At 37.3% G+C, this 18,744-nt stretch overlaps 1 protein-coding gene across 1 annotated transcript in view; it reads right to left on the bottom strand.

Moving 5' to 3' along the window:
* The window catches only part of MALRD1 (MAM and LDL receptor class A domain containing 1), a 555,525-nt gene that overhangs the window by 499,853 nt on the left and 36,928 nt on the right, over positions 1-18,744 (bottom strand). Inside the window, exons 6-10 of the mRNA XM_061435952.1 lie at positions 17,188-17,289; positions 16,458-16,604; positions 11,643-11,809; positions 3,288-3,380; positions 547-754 (exon numbers count right to left, since the gene is read on the bottom strand). Coding sequence (XP_061291936.1) covers positions 547-754; positions 3,288-3,380; positions 11,643-11,809; positions 16,458-16,604; positions 17,188-17,289 — 717 coding nt within the window. The remainder of the gene's footprint in view (positions 1-546; positions 755-3,287; positions 3,381-11,642; positions 11,810-16,457; positions 16,605-17,187; positions 17,290-18,744) is intronic.

The raw sequence follows: 18,744 nt of genomic DNA, 5'->3' as shown, positions 1-18,744 counted from the left end.
TCTTATCATTACTCTTATCAAAGACTTCATAAAAGGTCTGGAATAAAGGAGTTGGGCCTTTTTACCTAGTCGTAAAAACCCACCATGGCTGATTTCTACATCATCATGGCTATCTGGAAGGTAATGACAGCCCTCCTTCTCTTTTTCCTTGCTCCACAGCTTTCTACATAATTGGTCAGAATGGAAAAAAATCTTACATTTAAAAAAGGTTATTAACCCATAGTAAATTTGTATTTAAGAGAAGAATACAAATAGGTTCCTTCTCCCATCCATTTTCCTCTTACTCAAAATGCACACACCTCACTCAACATCACAACTATTCATTTGTTGAACAAATAGATTCTGAGAGTGAGAAAAAAAGCACCAAAACATTAAGTTAGCATAGAGATGTCCACAAGGAATAGCGCTAATGGCTTCAAAGTGAGAACATACATTCCTCTTACTTCATACATACTAACTTCACCTTGCTCAAGATAAAGACTCTCTTAAATTCAACCACTGTCATGAATGTGAGCATAGGAGTGAGTCAACCATTAATTTACTTACAGCAAGTTGTCGGGTCCTCATCACTCTTATCAGAACAGTCCTGCCAAGAGTCACAGACCGATTCTCGAGCAATGCACTGGCCGCTGCCACAGGTGAATTCATCTGCAGAGCAAAGTTGTCTGGACGGGGCCTGGGCACAGGCGTAGACCCATAGGTCATCAAGCCCAATAAAACCTTTGTGGCTCAAAACAGTTCCTTCAAAAATAATCTTCAGGGAAGCACAGAGAACAATTTGTGACCTTAAAAATCTCTTCAAAAAGACTCCAAAAATAATACTGGAGATTCAAGAATTATTAAGAAAAATGCCTTTTTAAAGATAAAGCAAATACAACTAAGAATAAAGTTCCCATTTGATAAGCTTGACTCACATGCATCAGATTGATGGGCACATTAGAGCCACTGAGGTGTCTAAGAAACCACCCATGATCTGATGATCTGATCTGAGAAATCACCCATGATCATGATCCCATTTAATCACCAACAATGTCCCTGACTGCAAACTTACTTGGTCATCATTTTCACAGCCCACTGACTTTAATATTCAAGGAAAAAATTAGTGTTGTTGCTATTTATATGACAAGAGTTATAGATGCATTTGGTTTTTTAACTACTGAAATTAGTTACTAGAAGGTAGGAAGTGAAATGTCAGGCAGATAAAAAGGGATGCAATAGAATAGGAAAACATTTTAAAAGAATAAATTTTAAAATCTATTAATCCTTATAAAAGAATTGCTCTAACAATCAAATAAGTGCTAGTTAAAGGAAATGAATTTATTGTCTCTAACTGAATTGCAGGCTTTCTAAAGGTATAAACTACTAGCAAGTTGAAACAACCATACATTGCTCTTCTAGTGTAAGATAATGTGAAAGTATTAATATCCCTTGAGGTTTTAACAAGAGCAATTATTAGGTAACACCAAGGGTCCAAGAGAAATCAAAAACTGTATAGCAGATGCCTTATTCTCTGCCGTCCAATATGGTAGTCACTAGCTGCTGATGCTGCTGCTGCTGCTAAGTCGCTTCAGTCGTGTCCGACTCTGTGTGACCCCATGGACTGCAGCCTACCAGGCTCCTCCGTCCATGGGATTTTCCGGGCAAGAGTACTGGAGTGGGTTGCCATTGCCTTCTCCAGTCACTAGCTACATAGGGCTATATCAATTTAAATGAACTAAAATTAAGTTAAAATTCAGTTCCACATTTTAATAGTTACATTTCAAGAATTCAATAATCACATGTGGCTACTGGCTACTATACTGGAGAACACAGATAAAATTGCCATTAACACAGAAAGTTCTGTTGATCACCACTGAACTAGATATTGGGTTTGGCTTGGTTTTCATGGAATACAACAAAAGTATATCTATTTTTTAGAAGTATAGTTAATTTATAATATTGTGTTTCAGATGTACAGCATAGTAATTCAGGGGGTATTCTTTTTGCATCGATATTGTTAATTTGTAAATAAGATTCTAGGAACAAAGACTGACTCTTTTTAGTCTTTTCCAGCTTCAAATGTCTGAGAAATTTTCTTTTCAAAAACATGAACAATATATATTTAAGAATTACTTAAGATCAAGTTTGCATAAATATGTAAGAATTTATAAAATAGTATCAAAATGTTAACTCAATGGGCTATGATATAAAGCTCAACTTCTGAGATTGCTACAAAAATGCTGTGATTCTTAAGTTCCAAATTCAGCTGCAAATTGGATTTAAAAAATCTGCATAGTCACAGTTCATATCATTTGGGTCCTCCTTTTAATACCTAGAAAAATGTATGAGTGTGATATTACCTTAAAGGAATGAAATTGGTTTCATAAGCCACACATACAATCAGCCTCATTATTTACACTTACACTCCAATATAAATGCATGTATGTATTTTGTATACAACACAAAATGAAAGGAACCTTAAAGTACTGCACTTTAAAAATAAAAATCTAAACAGCAATAAATAATACCAGAATTTCAATGTTGATCTGACATTACTACACATTGCAATATTGCCATGATATAAGAAAAGAAATGACAAACTAACACTCAATATGAAAGTTTAAAAATGTTACCAGATATTTTTCTGCACAATCTCAACTCTATATACAACACAAAACCCAAGTTAATAATTTTAAGAGATAGCATTCCCACTGAGCATATGTATATTTCAGATGCATATTTGGACAGACAGAGTTACCCATGCGTTATAAAGATGTGAATTCCTGCATTCAAAATATTTGCATATACTCCCCTGATTTTTCAATACCGGTTTATTGTTTATCTGCTTCAAATGCAACTGGCTTCCTTGGTTGTACTGCACAGTGTTTGGGGATGCTAGGGAGGGAGCCCATGGAGAACGAGGATGCTTTAAACAAGAGTAGTTAATATTCTCATCATTTCAAAAACATTTGTTGAATACTGAATTATATAAAATTTGAATGTGTCAATCTTTTGTTTGTGAGTAACCTGTAGCTTCAGTATAAGAACTGTATTATTCTTTCCTAGATTTGATCAATACACTAACTCTGTTTTTAAAAAAAAAATAGTAGTTACTTTCTTGCTTCTCCACTCAAGCAAACTTGACTTGAGCACAGGTAGGTACAATGAAAACAAGTAATTGCTCTCCCTAAACATATGAGTTTGTATTTCTAATTTAAATGCTAATTTAAATTAACAACGAATGATAAATTCACTACAAGACTAAAAATTAAACCTATGATAAAAAATACTTGTTTTCCCTTTTATACCTTGAATGTCTTCAGTTCTTCTGGTATTACCACATCCACTTTCACCCATTTTCTGTGAGTTGATGTGTTGTATATCCAAAATGTTTCTTCTTCCTTTGATTCAAAGAAAAAAAACATCACTCATTCCCAAAATTCAACTCTCGTATTTATATACGTGCCCTCTTAATTACATTTCAGTGGAGTTGATTGTACCTGTAGGGTATTAAGAACTAAAAAACTGAAGTATTGTTTAAAATGGCATATTATATTTTAAGAGAAAAATAAAGAAATGGAGATAGGGAGGGATGAAAAGAGAGAGTGCAGAGAGTGTTGAAGGTAGGGAAAATATTCTTTATGATAATATAATGATGGGTCCATGTCATTCATTATACATTTGTCCAAGCCCACTGAATATGCAGCCCTAAACATGAACCCTAATGTAAATTAGAGACCTCAGGTGATAATGACATGTCAGTGTAGGTTCATCAATTGTAACATGTGTGCCATTCTAGTGGGAGATGATACTAATGGGGGAGACTGAATATGTGGGAACAGGGGGTGTATGGGAGATCTCTATACTTCCTTTTGATTTTTCTGTGACTCTAAAGCCACTCTATAAAAATTATCTTTTAAAATAAGGAAATAAAGTATATATACATAATAAAGATGCCTATTTTTCATGATGGAGAAAAAGTTTAGAAGAAAAATTTGAATGGAATCTTGAATAAAGTACTGCACTTCCAAATATAAAATTCTAAGTATCAAATAGCTGTGAAAAGAAGAGAAGCAAAAAGCAAAGGAGAAAAGGAAAGACATAAGCATCTGAATGCAGAGTTCCAAAGAATAGCAAGAAGAGATAAGAAAGCCTTCCTCAGCGATCAATGCAAAGAAATAGAGGAAAACAACAGAATGGGAAAGACTAGAGATCTCTTCAAAAAAAATAGAGATACCAAGGGAACATTTCATGCAAAGATGGGCTCAATAAAGGAGAGAAATGGTATGGACCTAACAGAAGCAGAAGATATTAAGAAGAGGTGGCAAGAATACACAGAACTGTACAAAAAGATCTTCACAACCAAGATAATCACGATGGTATGATCACTGACCTACAGCCAGACATCCTGGAATGTGAAGTCAAGTGGGCCTTAGAAAGCATCACTATGAACAAAGCTAGTGGAGGTGATGGAATTCCAGTTGAGCTATTTCAAATCCTGAAAGATGATGCTGTGAAAGTGCTGCACTCAATATGCCAGCAAATTTGGAAAACTCAGCAGTGGCCTCAGGACTGGAAAAGGTCAGTTTTCATTCCAATCCCAAAGAAAGGCAATGCCAAAGAATGCTCAAACTACCGCACAATTGCACTCATCTCACACGCTAGTAAAGTAATGCTCAAAATTCTCCAAGCCAGGCTTCAGCAATACGTGAACCGTGAACTTCCAGATGTTCAAGCCGGTTTTAGAAAAGGCAGAGGAACCAGAGATCAAATTGCCAACATCCGCTGGATCATTGAAAAGTTCCAGAAAAACATGTATTTCTGCTTTATTGACTATGCCAAAGCCTTTGACTGTGTGGATCACTGTGGAATCAACTGTGGAATATTCTGAAAGAGATGGGAATACAAGACCACCTGACCTGTCTCTTGAGAAACCTGTATGCAGGTCAGGAAGCAACAGTTAGAACTGGACATGGAGCAACCGACTGGTTCCAAATAGGAAAAGGAGTCCAGCAAGGCTGTATATTGTCACCCTGCTTATTTAACTTATATGCAGAGTACATCATGAGAAATGCTGGGCTGGAAGAAGCACAAACTGGAATCAAGATTGCTGGGAGAAATATCAATAACCTCAGATATGCAGATGACACCACCCTTATGGCAGAAAGTGAAGAGGAACTAAAAAGCCTCTTGATGAAAGTGAAAAGTGGAGAGTGAAAAAGTTGGCTTAAAGCTCAACATTCAGAAAACGAAGATCATGGCATCTAGTCCCATCACTTCATGGGAAATAGATGGGGAAACAGTGGAAACAGTGTCAGACTTTATTTTTTTGGGCTCCAAGATCTCTGCAGATGGTGACTGCAGCCATGAAATTAAAAGACGCTTACTCCTTGGAAGGAAAGTTATGACCAACCTAGATAGCATATTCAAAAGTAGAGACATTACTTTGCCAACAAAGGTCCGTCTAGTCAAGGCTATGGTTTTTCCAGTGGTCATGTATGGATATGAGAGTTGGACTGTGAAGAAGGCTGAGCGCCAAAGAATTGATGCTTTTGAACTGTAGTGTTGGAGAAGACTCTTGAGAGTCCCTTGGACCCCAAGGAGATCCAACCAGTCCATTCTGAAGGAGATCAGTCCTGGGTGTTCTTTGGAAGGAATGATGATAAAGCTGAAACTCCAGTACTCTGGCCACCTAATGTGAAGAGTTGACTCATTGGAAAAGACTCTGATGCTGGGAGGGATTGGGGGCAGGAGGAAAAGGTGATGACAGAGGATGAGATGGCTGGATGACATCACTGACTCGATGGACATGAGTTTGAGTGAACTCTGGGAGCTGGTGATGCACAGGGAGGCCTGGCATGCTGCGATTCATGGGATCGCAAAGAGTCAGACACGACTGAGCAACTGAACTGAACTGAAGTATCAGTGAATAAACCAGCTATTTAAACATTGATCCCACTGACACTACTACATTCTGCAATATTGCCTTGATTAAAGAAAAGAAAAAATGCAGGCAAATATTTAACATGAAAGTAAAAAAATGTTATCATATATATTTTCTGCAAATATCAAATATTTTTTCCTATGGAAGAAGTCATTCCAAGTTCTAAATAATACAGTTCTTTTTTGGAGATTATATTTCTATTTTACTCTCCAGTCACTCAATCAAAGACCTTTCCATGTCTTCTAAAGCATCCTATGTCAGGTGTCTCTATGATGGTCATTTTCCAGGTTGCAAAGTATATGCAAAACTATGTTACTATATACTAGGAGGTCATTTACTTGATAAAAGTTTATAAAGTACTCCACAATTTTGCCCATAGTGTTGGACTTTATGATTTTGATTGTGCTTTCATGCTATGAAATAACCCTATTTTCCTTAGATTTAATGATATACATATATTATCACTGTGGATGGTGACTGCAGCAAAGAAATCAGAAGATGATTGCTTCTGTCAGGAAAGCTATGACAAATCTAGATGATGTGTTGAAAAGCAGAGACATTACTCTGCCAACAAAGGTCCATATAGTCAAGGCTATGGCCTTCCCAGTGGTCATGTACAGTTGTGAGAGCTGGACCATAAAGATGGCAGAATGCCAAAGAACTGATGCCTTCGAGCTGTGGTGCTAGAAAAGACTCCTGAAAGTCCGTTGGACAGCAAGGAGATCAAACCTGTCAATCTTAAAGGAAATCAACTTGAATATTCGTCGGCAGGACTGATGCTGAAGCTGAAGCTCTGGTATTTTGGTCATCTGATGTGAACAGACAACTCATTAGAAAAGTCCCTGATGCTGGGAAAGATTGAAGGCAAAAGGAGAAGAGGGCATCAGAGGATGAGATGGCTGGATGGCATCACTGATGCCATGGACATGAACTTGGGCAAACTTCAGGAGATGGTGAGGAACAGAGGGGCCTGGAGTGCCACAGTCCATGGAGTCGCAGAGAGTCGGACATGACTGAGCAACTGAACGATTATATATATATATATATATATATACACACACACACACATACACACACACACACACACACACACATATAGGTAGATATAGATATATAGTGAAATACAGTGAAAATGCAGACAGTGGCATAAATGTCTCAGGTTAAACTGAGGCCATCTCTGTGACCTCCCATCTGTGAGATAGGAAACAGCACTGGAAGGTGACATCTAATTGTAATCCAGATGACACATGACATCCATCATTTTCAGACTCTTAAGAGCCTTTTTCTCCTTACTTGGTTTCACTTATTTCATTCATATGCAAGATTTTCTAAATATTAATTTCTTTTTAGCTTTGTTCTTTGCCCTCTTTTATCTACTCCAATTTCTAGGTCTTAAATATTTCAGAGAAGATAGTCTAAACCCATTAAAATGTACTTCATTCTATTACTTATTTATATGAACAGTTAAGACTTCCATAAGACAATGAAACATACATGGAGGACACATATTTTCAGCTGACCGTTTCCAGGTCACATCACGATGAAGTTATAAAGGGTTGAGAAATACAACAAATTTTCTTTCAATAATTTCTTAAGCAACTTTAGTTATTTAGCACTGAGACACTATGTCCTCCGCTGATGTTTTTATTGGCACCACCAGGCAAGCTGCATTCACCACGTCTCTTCACTTTCACTTTATGAGGGTAATGTGCTGTTGTTTTGCTCTTTCTTCACAATGACTAATTGATTTTCCCCATTCTACCTGAAGAAGAATGCATTTACATTTTGTTCAAGAGGCTGAGCATAGTTCTTTCTAAACTTAACTTGGCATTTGAAAAACCATTTAATGGTATATTGTGTATGAAATCCAGACTTTTCTACCACATTTTCCTATCTGACAACACAAGTAATGCAAACAAAAAAAATTTACTCCAACTACATGATATCAGCTTTTAGTTTATATTTGTCCATACTCTCAGACTTAGCTAGTTACTTTCAACAGGTGTCAATGTAAAACACAAACCCTCAGGTCAGAAAAGCCTTCAAGTGATGTTCCAATTTTCTACTATCTTAAAATCAATCAAAATTATTTAAATGTCTTTACTCTCCTAGACTAGCTTCCCAGGTGGCAGAGTGGTAAAGAATATGCCTGCCAATGAAGGAGATGCAAGCGATGTGGGTTGCATCCCTGAGTCAGGAAGATCTCCTGGAGAAGGGAATAGCAACCCACTCCAGTATTCTTGCCTGGGAAATGCCATGGACAGAGGAGCCTGGTGGGCTACAGTCCATGGGGTTGCAAATAGTCAGACACGGCTGAGTAACTGAGCACACACCTAGAACTTAGCAACTGGACAAAAACAACAACAGAACTCCCCCAGACCAGGCTTAATAATGCCATTTTACCTCTCAAGAAAAATATTTATGATCAGATCTCTTAGACTTCTCTGCTTCTCCCCCCCCTCCCCCATCTTCCAGTGGTGGGGGGGAGGGAATCAGATATCAAGTTCAAGTTTTTTTTTTTTTAACTACTTTTGATTGCATGTGGTGATAGGTCCATGTACTTTAGCAAAAGCTCTTCTTCAAGGAGAGCTTATTATAGCTTTAAAACTTGTATCATACAAGAAAATATATTTTTCTAAGGCATTTTTTTCCTTTCCCAACTACAGGATCCTCCTATTTATTTGCCAGTGGGAATTTAAAAAATATATAAAAGTCACCACAAGCTGGGAACCCTTACTATCCTTGGCTCACTGACATGGCAACTTTCCTGAGGATAAAAGATAGGCTGTTGCTATGATTATTATCTTATAGATGATGGGCAGAGACTTAATCCTAAGAACAGTTAGATGGTACATACACTGAAGCTGACTTTCAAAGTTTCAACTTTTTATATAACAACTTTTCTTTCACCTATTTTTTATTTCTCAAGCTCTAAAGTACTCCAAAAATAAAATTGTGCTAAGCATTCTCCCTAGATACTTCTTGGTTCACCAGCACACATTATCATAAGGGTTGTTTTTGTTATTCTATCCACAGATTATGTTAATGATCATTTTCATCAAGAGTTAATTTTTTAAATGATAGGTTTGAAGTCCTTTTTAACTTTGTGACAAAACATCAAGTTGTAATTTAAATGTACTGTGATGCAGATTTTTCACTACTGACCGACGTGTTACATGTAGCGAGCACAGTGAATAGTGTCAGAAAAGACTGGACAGTGCCTTGCAGAATACTGTTGAACTCATGGATCAAGTATCAGTCAACACTGCCTCAGATGTATACCTCCAATTGGTTCTGATTAATACGCTGGATCAGTTCTCCACGGTTAACTTCTTCTTATAATGTGGGAGACAGAATCCTGAAAAGTCTATTATTATTATATGACATAGTATCTGAAACCAATTTATTTGCACTTTTTTCTTGTACAGTCCCAAAGCCAGAGGAATGATACTGCTCACTTCCAATAATTCATAATCTCCATATACATGTACTGAAACATAATCCACCACTGATGTTCAGGATATTAAAATAATCCTTAGTATTAGAAGATAAATAACACAACTTTCTACTTAGGGTAGTAACTCATTCAACATTTAATGAATATTAATTACCCATCTTGTGAAAAGCAGTATTGTAGCACCATACTTTTTAAAATGCATCTTTAACCATAATATAAGCTCAACAAAATCTCACAATTTTCTTTTTACAATGCCTTTGTTGAAGAAGGATTTGGAAATTACAGAAAGTTTCAAAGTACACGAAAGCTCACTGGACTGGTTTACGTGGCACAGCTGATAATAACTAAAAGATGCTTGACACTTGAATGCTACAACATATATACATAAAGTTAAACCTATTTTTGTTTGTGAAATTTCTCCAATTATCTGAAAAGTTTGCAGCCCTACAGAAAGGGCAGGGAGATGTTTCAGCCCCTCCACCCACCTCATACCACGTCAAATTGAATGAAATATATCAAATAGATTCTTGGGCAGTAGACTGCCAAATACTACTGAAAAAAAAATGTGATGAAAATATAGTTACAAAATGCTACAAATTGTGTCTCATCCATGTAACAAAGGAAAATGTATTAGGCCATCTAATGAGAGTATTCAGCTTTAGAAGTCTGTGAAGGTCCTAGAAAAGAGAAGGAAAAAAACTGGATATGATGAGAATGACACAAAAAGAAAAAGGGACAGGTGAAATGATAGAACTCAGGAGAAAAAGAATGCCTTGTCAATGTTCGAGTATCTTGGTAATAAGAAGTCTGATACTTGAGGATCAACTATGAAGTCACTTCACACTTCTAGAGCCTATTGTACAAGATGAAGTACAGAAAGAGAAAGACAAATATCATATATTGATGTATATATATATATATGGAATCTAGAAAGATGGTAACTGATGAACCTATCTGCGGGGCAGCAACGGAGAGGCGGTCATAGAGAACAGGCTTGTGGACACAGAGGGAAGAAGAGGGTGGGCCAAATGGAGAGACTAGCCCTGAAACACAAACATTATGTGTGTAAAATTAGATAGCCGGTGGACATTTGCTGTATAATACATGGAGCTCAGATCTGGTGCTCTGTGACAACCTAGAGGGCTGGGATGGAGTGGAGGGTGGGAAGGAGATTCAAGAGGGAGAGGACATATGTATACCTATGGCAGACTCATGTTGATATATGGCAGAAACCAATGCAATATTGTAAAGCAATTATTCTCCAATTAAAAATAATGAATTTTTTAAAAAAGAACAAAAGAAAATGCTTCTGAAAGACGGTTAGTGGCACCTGATAAGTACAAGTGACAAACTTCCGTTGAAGAATGAACCTGACTGATGTCACACAGAGGTTTCAACTCAATTTACCCAAAGCCATCTGAGCAAAACGAAACTTGATTGGAGGCTTTTACTGTCCTTTCCAATGTCAGGATTCCTGCCATTATTGTCAAATGTCTCCCATTTCTACAATGACTGCTGTTTACCCCTACGATTTCTTTATTCCTACCTGTAAATAAATTTTTCACAATAGAAATTCTCAGTGTCTCAAGTATTTTTTGCATGTGTAGAGAACTGTTTTAAGTTAAAGTTAGTTTTTTTTTTTTTTACTCACTAGCATTACCACTACAGCTTTCACTCTGCCCAATGCACTATTTTTTTCCACTTATATGACTCATTTGGCTTATTTAATCAGCAATTACCAATCTTTTAAAACTGTATCTACTGTAACAGAACAAGTAATTTGCTTCCATCATATTTATAGCTTTAAGGATACAGAGATTAAAAGTCCAGAGCAGATCACATCAACACTTCAGTGTAGAGTTAATAAGATGGAATCCCCAATACATTATGACACCATAGTTTCTTTTAACATATTTTCATGAATTTTAAAAATCTTATGAAGTTTTTACAAACTACCACCATGACTTTTGTACATGACAATATCTCTGAAACCAATTTCTTGGTACATTTTTTAAAGGTATACCAAATAAACAAGGTCCTACTGTATAGCACAGGAAACTACATTCAGTATCTTTTACTAAACCATAATGGAAAAGAAAAACATAAACTCCCCCTCAGAGAAAAAAAATAAAAGTATATCAAATAAAGGCAAGTTAAAGAACACCTTCAGTCTACATATAACTAAGAAATAGAAACACAAATTGCCAAGAAGAGAAATTTCATTTATTAATGACTTTGAAAGTAATACAAATTTCTTCTCACCTTATCATTAGACAGTCCTACTCTGAGAACACTGTTTTCCATAGCGTAATAGAATCGAAGATGGCAGCTCCTGCCCAGGCAGTGACACACGGAGCTATTCAGATAAGCCCTGCTGTCTAAATGGTTAAGAGTAGAAGCTTGCTTAGCCCCTATCCATAGACAGTAACCTGAAAAATAAAGGGGGGGAAAGCAACTTAGAAAAAAAACCCAGCTGTTTCTGTTTGAACAAAATTATCGTGTTTCTGGAATTTTCAAAATCAAGTTTGAAACACAAGTATTTTATTTAAAAGAGTAGGATTTTTTTTTTAAATGACATCAACTACAAATTATAGATTTTCACTTTCGTATTTTCTTACTTTTTTTTTTTTTGATGTGGGCCATTTTTAAAGTCTTTATTGAATTTGTTCCAATATTGTTTTCTGCTTTGGTTTTTTTCAGCCATGAGACATATGGGATCTTAGCTGCCTGACCAGGGGTAGAACCCTCACCCCCTGCATTGGAAGATAAAGTCTTAACCATTGGACCAGCGGGGAAGTGCTGCCGTATTTGATTTCTAAAATGCATTGTAATTTCACCCTAATTCCTGAAATCAAAGTTTTATACCATCCTCAATATGAATGTTCTTATAAAAAGAAATCTATTGATATAAAAATCTCTGTGCCACCAAATGATCATTTAAATGTCACAATGCAATCTTTCTTTAATCAAAAATTCCTCATCTTTCTCCCCAGAATTATTTTCCCTTTTGATTATTTTTTCTATTCTTCACAGGAAAACCTTTATCATTTAAGGGAATGTAATTTAAACTGCCTCTTTCTGACCAAACTATGTTGAAGCACCAGATACTTACAATCCCACTAAATTACATAGATGGGTTTTGTAGTACATAAAAATATTGTCAATCAATTTTTCCCAACTGATTCTTAAAACTAATTTGGATTTAATTCAGTAATACATATAATGCAGAAATACAAAGCTATTTCTATATTTTCATAACTTTAATTTTCAAAAATAAGGTCTTTTGAATGCTCTATTTCCTTGTAAGATAGCAAATATTCCTACAGCTTCAAAAATAAACTATGAATTTAGTGAAGCTCTGATTGACTTTAGTCAAAATAGTACAATAAATTAATACTTTGCCTCTGACCTATACACAAGGAAATGATAAATGACATAAAAATACAGTTTTATAAAAGCAGAGAACAATAAGCACAAGAGAAAACATTTCAAAAGATAAGGAAAAATAGATATGATGAACAGAGCTGAAACCATAGAACTCTCAGACTTGAGACCAGACACAGGCTGTAATAGCTAGAATTTCAACTACTTCAAATGCTGCACAGTCCTGAATAAACAGAGTCTAATTCTCTTAATGAAGTTAGAGATTAGGGCTGGGAATCTTGCTTATAAACCGAGATGGGAAATATGTTTACCCTCATTGCTGTGGCTAGGGCTAAGTGACAGAATGTGGAAAACATATGAGACCCTAAAACAGGAATGTTACTCACATAAGGTTCTGGGTTGCTGAGTAATACCACAATAAACAGCTGAACAAGAAGGCAAGAACAAAGAAAAAGAGCTGTAAAGAATAAAGGTAGTGGAGAAAGAGAACAAATCTCATTGAAAAAGAGCCTGCAAGTTTTCCTGTTTCTGGACAACTATGTAAAGAGTTTGGGAGTTGCTACTCCCGTCCACTCAGCAAGAAAATATATGAAATGAAAATCAACAACTCCTCTTATACCCCTAAGAAAATTGAGATCAGGGTACAAACCACTGGGCAGGAATTGGTGACACAAGCAGAAATAGAGAATCACAACACACAAGACCAGAATCCCAAGAACACAAACTTCTGTGGGAATCAGTGCTGGGGTGGAGAAATCTGGACTGTATGAATGAACTGCTAGAGGCTCAGTGTGAACACACTTAAGAGCTGAAAACTCCAGACAGTCCCATCTTAGGGAGGACCCCATTCTGTTTTACCTCCAGGAGCCCTACCAGATTCTCACAGTAAGAGTTAGAGCAAAATCCCTTTTTGCCTACAGTTGAGACATTACTTTGCCAACAAAGGTTCGTCTAGTCAAGGCTATGGTTTTCCTGTGGTCATGAACAGATGTGAGAGTTGGACTGTGAAGAAGGCTGAGTGCCAAAGAATTGAACCTTTTGAACTGTGGTGTTGGAGAAGACTCTTGAGAGTCCCTTGGACTGCAAGGAGATCCAACCAGTCCATTCTAAAGGAGATCAGCCCTGGGATTTCTTTGGAAGGACTGATGATAAAGCTGAAACTCCAGTACTTTGGCCACCTCATGTGAAGAATTGACTCATTGGAAAAGACTCTGATGCTGGGAGGGATTGGGGGCAGGAGGAGAAGGGGACGACAGAGGATGAGATGTCTGGATGGCATCACTGACTCGATGGACATGAGTCTGAGTGAACTCCGGGAGTTGGTGAGGGACAGGGAGGCCTAGCGTGCTTCGATTCATGGGTTTGCAAACAGTCGGACATGACTGAGTGACTGAACTGAACTGAGGGAGAAGAGAAGGCAACGGCAACCCACTCTAGTACTCTTGCCTGGAAAATCCCATGGATGGAGTAGCCTGGTAGTCTGAAGTCCATGGGGTTGCAAAGAGTCAGACACGACTGAGCAACTTCACTTTCACTTTTCATTTTCCTGCATTGGAGAAGGAAATGGCAACCCACTCCACTGTTCTTGCGTGGAGAATCCCAGGGACGGGGGAGCCTGGTGGGCTGCTGTCTATGGGGTCGCACAGAGTTGGACACGACTGAAGTGACTTAGCAGCAGCAGCAGGGGAATAGATGGTTGCATGGCACCACTGACTCAATGGACATGAGTTTGAGCAAGCTCCAGGAGATGGTGAAGGACAGGGAAGCCTGGCGTGCTGCAGTCCGTGGGGTCGCAAAGAGTCAGACACGACCGAGCAACTGAACAACAACAACAACAAGGGGAAAAGGGGCTTCCCAGGTGGCTCAGTGGGTAAAGAACCTGCCTGCAAACGCGGAAGACCCTGGAGATATAGGCTCAATTCCTGGGTTGGGAAGATCCCCCGAAAGAGGGCACGGCAACCCACTCCAGTATTCTTGCCTAGAGAATCCTGTGGACAGAGGAGCCTGGTGGGCTACAGTCCATAGGTCGCAAAGAGTCAGACACGACTGAAGCAGCTGAGCACAGCACAGAGGAAAAGGAAAGTACTCATTTTGAAATATACCTGGCCTCTCCTGTTATTCTTAACAAGGCTTTCACTCAAACTATTTGCCGCCACCACCATATAACTGACTGCAGTTGAGATCAGGGAGAAGTGAAATATCAAATCCATTAGGTTCTAACCTTCCACATGAAGTGAGGCAAATATCCAGACCCAGTCCCCTCTGGCATTCCTGTCTCACCTGATGTAAGGGAGGAGGATTTGTGAAGGTTTTAGAGCAAAAGTACCATTTCTCTCAAAGACTGAGATTGACTCATGGGACTATAGGATGCTTCCCTTCCTCTCACAAGTTATCACAACATCAAAAATGGTCTTGTAAAATAACAAGGGCATGTTATTAAAAGAACAGCAGGCCTCAGACCTTATTTCAGAAGACATCTCTAGGGAAACACAAAGACAACGGTGGAACAAAAACAAAAATATCAGATACAATTTTCATCTCAGACATTAAAAGCTATCACCATCAGTAAACAGAGCCTAATCTATAGCTGGAAAAATATAAAAACTCATATTAGATACCTATTTATCTTAATTCCAATATGCTTGGCTTTCACAAAAAAATTACAAGGCGTACTAAAAGGCAAAAATATATAGTTTGAAGAGAAAGAAAAAGCATCAGAACTAGGCCCATAAATGACAGGGATGTTATAATAAGACTGAAAATTTTTTAAAATTAGGATTAATAAGTTAAGAGTTCTAACAGAAAAAGTAGAAAACATGCAAAAAGGATAATATAGGCAGAGAGTTTAGAATGTTAGGAATAAAAAACACTAGAACAGAAATGAAGAATGCCTTCAAAGAACTCATTAATAGACTGACTCAACTGAGGAATGAATCTGAGCTTAAGAATACAATAGGAACTTCCAAAACTGAAAAGCAAACAGTGGAAAATAAAGGAGCAATTCTATAATTCTATCTAAGAACTCTGGGAAAACTACAAAAGATGCAACATATGCATAATGGGAGTATGAAAAGAATAGAGACAGGAAGAAAACCAATATTTGAAGTAATAATGACTGAGAGTTTTCCCCCAAATCAATGTCAGACAGACACCAAAGTGCAGATCCCAGAAGCTCAGGAAACACAAAACGACAGCTATGCAAATTATTATATTAAAAACTGCAGACAAAGACAAGCAAAAATTTTGAAATACTCCAGACTTGCTTTGTAAGAAATGCTAAAAGGCATTCTTCAGAGAGAAGGAAAATGACGCAGGTCAGAAATTCTGATCTACATAAAGAAAGGAATAGTGTTAGAGAAGGAATAAATGAATCTAAAACAAAACATTTTATTTTCAGCTTGCTTAGTTGATCAAAAAATAATATTCCTGTTGATCAAAAAAAATATTCCTGTTGTTCACAACAGGAATAGTCTTAATGTATTTGCTAATTAAGTGAAATGAATTACATCAATAATATGAGAGAATTGAGGGAAGAATTAGGAGTATTTTATTATAATAAGTTCCTTGCACTACCCATGAAAAGTATAGAGTTATTTGAAAATAGATTCGTTGTAAATGCATTTTTATGAGTCTAGAGCAAACACTAAAAAAAGTAAAAATGGAAGTATAATTGATATGATTTTTCTTTGCTACCTTCATCATCACTGCTTTGATGTTGTTGAGGTGTATATTCTAACACAGGAATTTCTCTTGCTTTTGTGCGCATCCAGGAAGTTTGCCCAGCAGTTGCTTCTGATACCCAGTCACACATGTCAAATGCAAATCCACAGGCTTGACACACTGAAGAGAGGAGAGAAAGATGCTGGCAGACTATCACAGTCTACTGGAGTGGCTGCTTAACAAGGGCTAGAGCTGCAATCAAGGCTAAGCATATATACACACACAAATACACAAATTCATACCTATAAGCCTTAGAGTGAACTCTTCTTTTGAAAAGTTCTTAATTTGATCCAGACAGGCATCTTCCCAAATGAGAACTATTACCATACTTCCATTGTGGTTTTTTTTCATAAGAAATACCAGACTTTACCTACTTTATGGAATTCAGTTAGCTTAAAACCACTTACTATTCATAATCACATTAAAATTTTAAAGAAGATACATTGTATTTAATTTCATGATTTTTAGAGCAACTGTTTTTCAAAACATTACCTTAACTTGATATATTTACTATCTTTCCCTTTTTTAATAAACCACACACTTCCAATTATAATCCAGCTAAAACCCCAATGATACTCCTGGTAAAACGAGAACATTGATGACAACAGAGCTTGTCAAGTGAGTACCCCTACTAGCGGTTTGATATTTCTGTTGGGGTCCGAGTCTCATGGATGGCAGGCAGGCATCTCATTTTTACACTTACACCTCAATCCTTCATCTGTAGAATCAGATCTGCAGAGACTTCTATCTGGATGGCATAGTTCCTTCTCGGTATTTGATGCCTCTTGACATGGCAAAATGTCATCTGTTAAATGTAAAGATTGGCAAAAAGTGAGCTGTGGTATCACTAGAAAGGATCATGGATTTCTCAAAAGGTTAGCCTTTGTTCTACAGAGACTGCTGAACCCAACTCTTCTCTATGGCAGCATCACACCATTATATAGACAAAGAAACAAATTCAGGAAGAGAAGAGAAGAGAGAATAAAACAACCATGCCAGTACTTCTAGGTTTTAATCAGATCTCTGTGGTGATTTCTAAGACCCCAAGCCAAATCGTCTAGGTCTCCAGTGAAGTAGGTTACATGCCTTAATGTGGAAACAAAGAGACTGTCATTAGGCTGATAACTGTACATGTATCAAATACAACATATGGTACCCTCTTTACCTGGGTCTGTCCTGGATTTACTTTCCTTGCAGCTCTTTCAAATGGAGCCTATTTCCGCCCACTCCCCCCACCCCCATAGTCCTCCCAACACAGGACTTGAAGTTGGTGGAATTGTCCTTTTATCCCCTGCTTCCACAGATAATTCTCACTCAGCACAAAAAGAGGCAAGAATATACCGTGAAGGAAATACAGACTTTCCAATAAGTAGTGCTGGGAAAGCTACACAGCTACATGTAAAAGAATGAAATTAGAACATTCTCTAATATCATAGACAAAAATAAAGTCAAAATAAAGACCTGATTGCAAGACCAGATACAATAAAACTCCTAGAGGAAACACAGGCAGAACACTCTTTGATATAAATCACAGGAATGATCCATCTCCTAAAGTAAAGGAAGTAAAAGCAAAAATAAACAAATGGGACCTAATTAAAATTTTAATTAATTAAGCTTTTGTACAGCAAAAGAGACCATGGGAATGGGAAAAAAACATTTGCAAATGATTACTGATAAGGGCTTAATGTCCAAAATATATAAACAGCAACACAACTTAACATCAAAAAACCAACCAAACAAACAAATGACCAGATAAAAATGGGGAAAAGAAATGAATAGACACTTTTATCAAAGGGGAAATGCAGATGACCAACAGGTCATGAAAAGATGCCCAACATCACTAATCGTCAGGGAAATGCAAATCAAAACCACAATTAGGTATCACCATACACTAGTCAGAATGACTGCCATCAGAAAGAACACGGATAACAAATGTTGGCAAGGGTGTGGTGAGAAGGGAACCCTCATACACTTTTGGTGGGAATGAAAACTGATACAGCCACTGTGTAAAGCAGAATGGAGATTTCTCACCTGCCTAAATATTTGACTTCTGAATCTTTTGACATCAAATGATATCCCTCTCTGCCTGTGCCAGCTTGTCACCATCTATGGACACTGGTGCACCACCAGAACATGTTAAAGCTAAATCAAGTAGTGAGTCAGATCTTGGTTCCTCTGCTCAAGATCATCACACGGGCTTCTGTCCTACAGGAAATAGATGTAAAATTCCTTTGCACGATCCTCACACAAACCAGGCTTA

The sequence above is a fragment of the Bos javanicus genome, chromosome 13 (genome assembly GCF_032452875.1).
Source record: "Bos javanicus breed banteng chromosome 13, ARS-OSU_banteng_1.0, whole genome shotgun sequence".
NCBI classification, from domain to species: Eukaryota; Metazoa; Chordata; class Mammalia; order Artiodactyla; family Bovidae; genus Bos; species Bos javanicus.
Note: the sequence above shows the minus strand (reverse complement) of the source record. Positions and strands in the feature narration are given on the sequence as shown.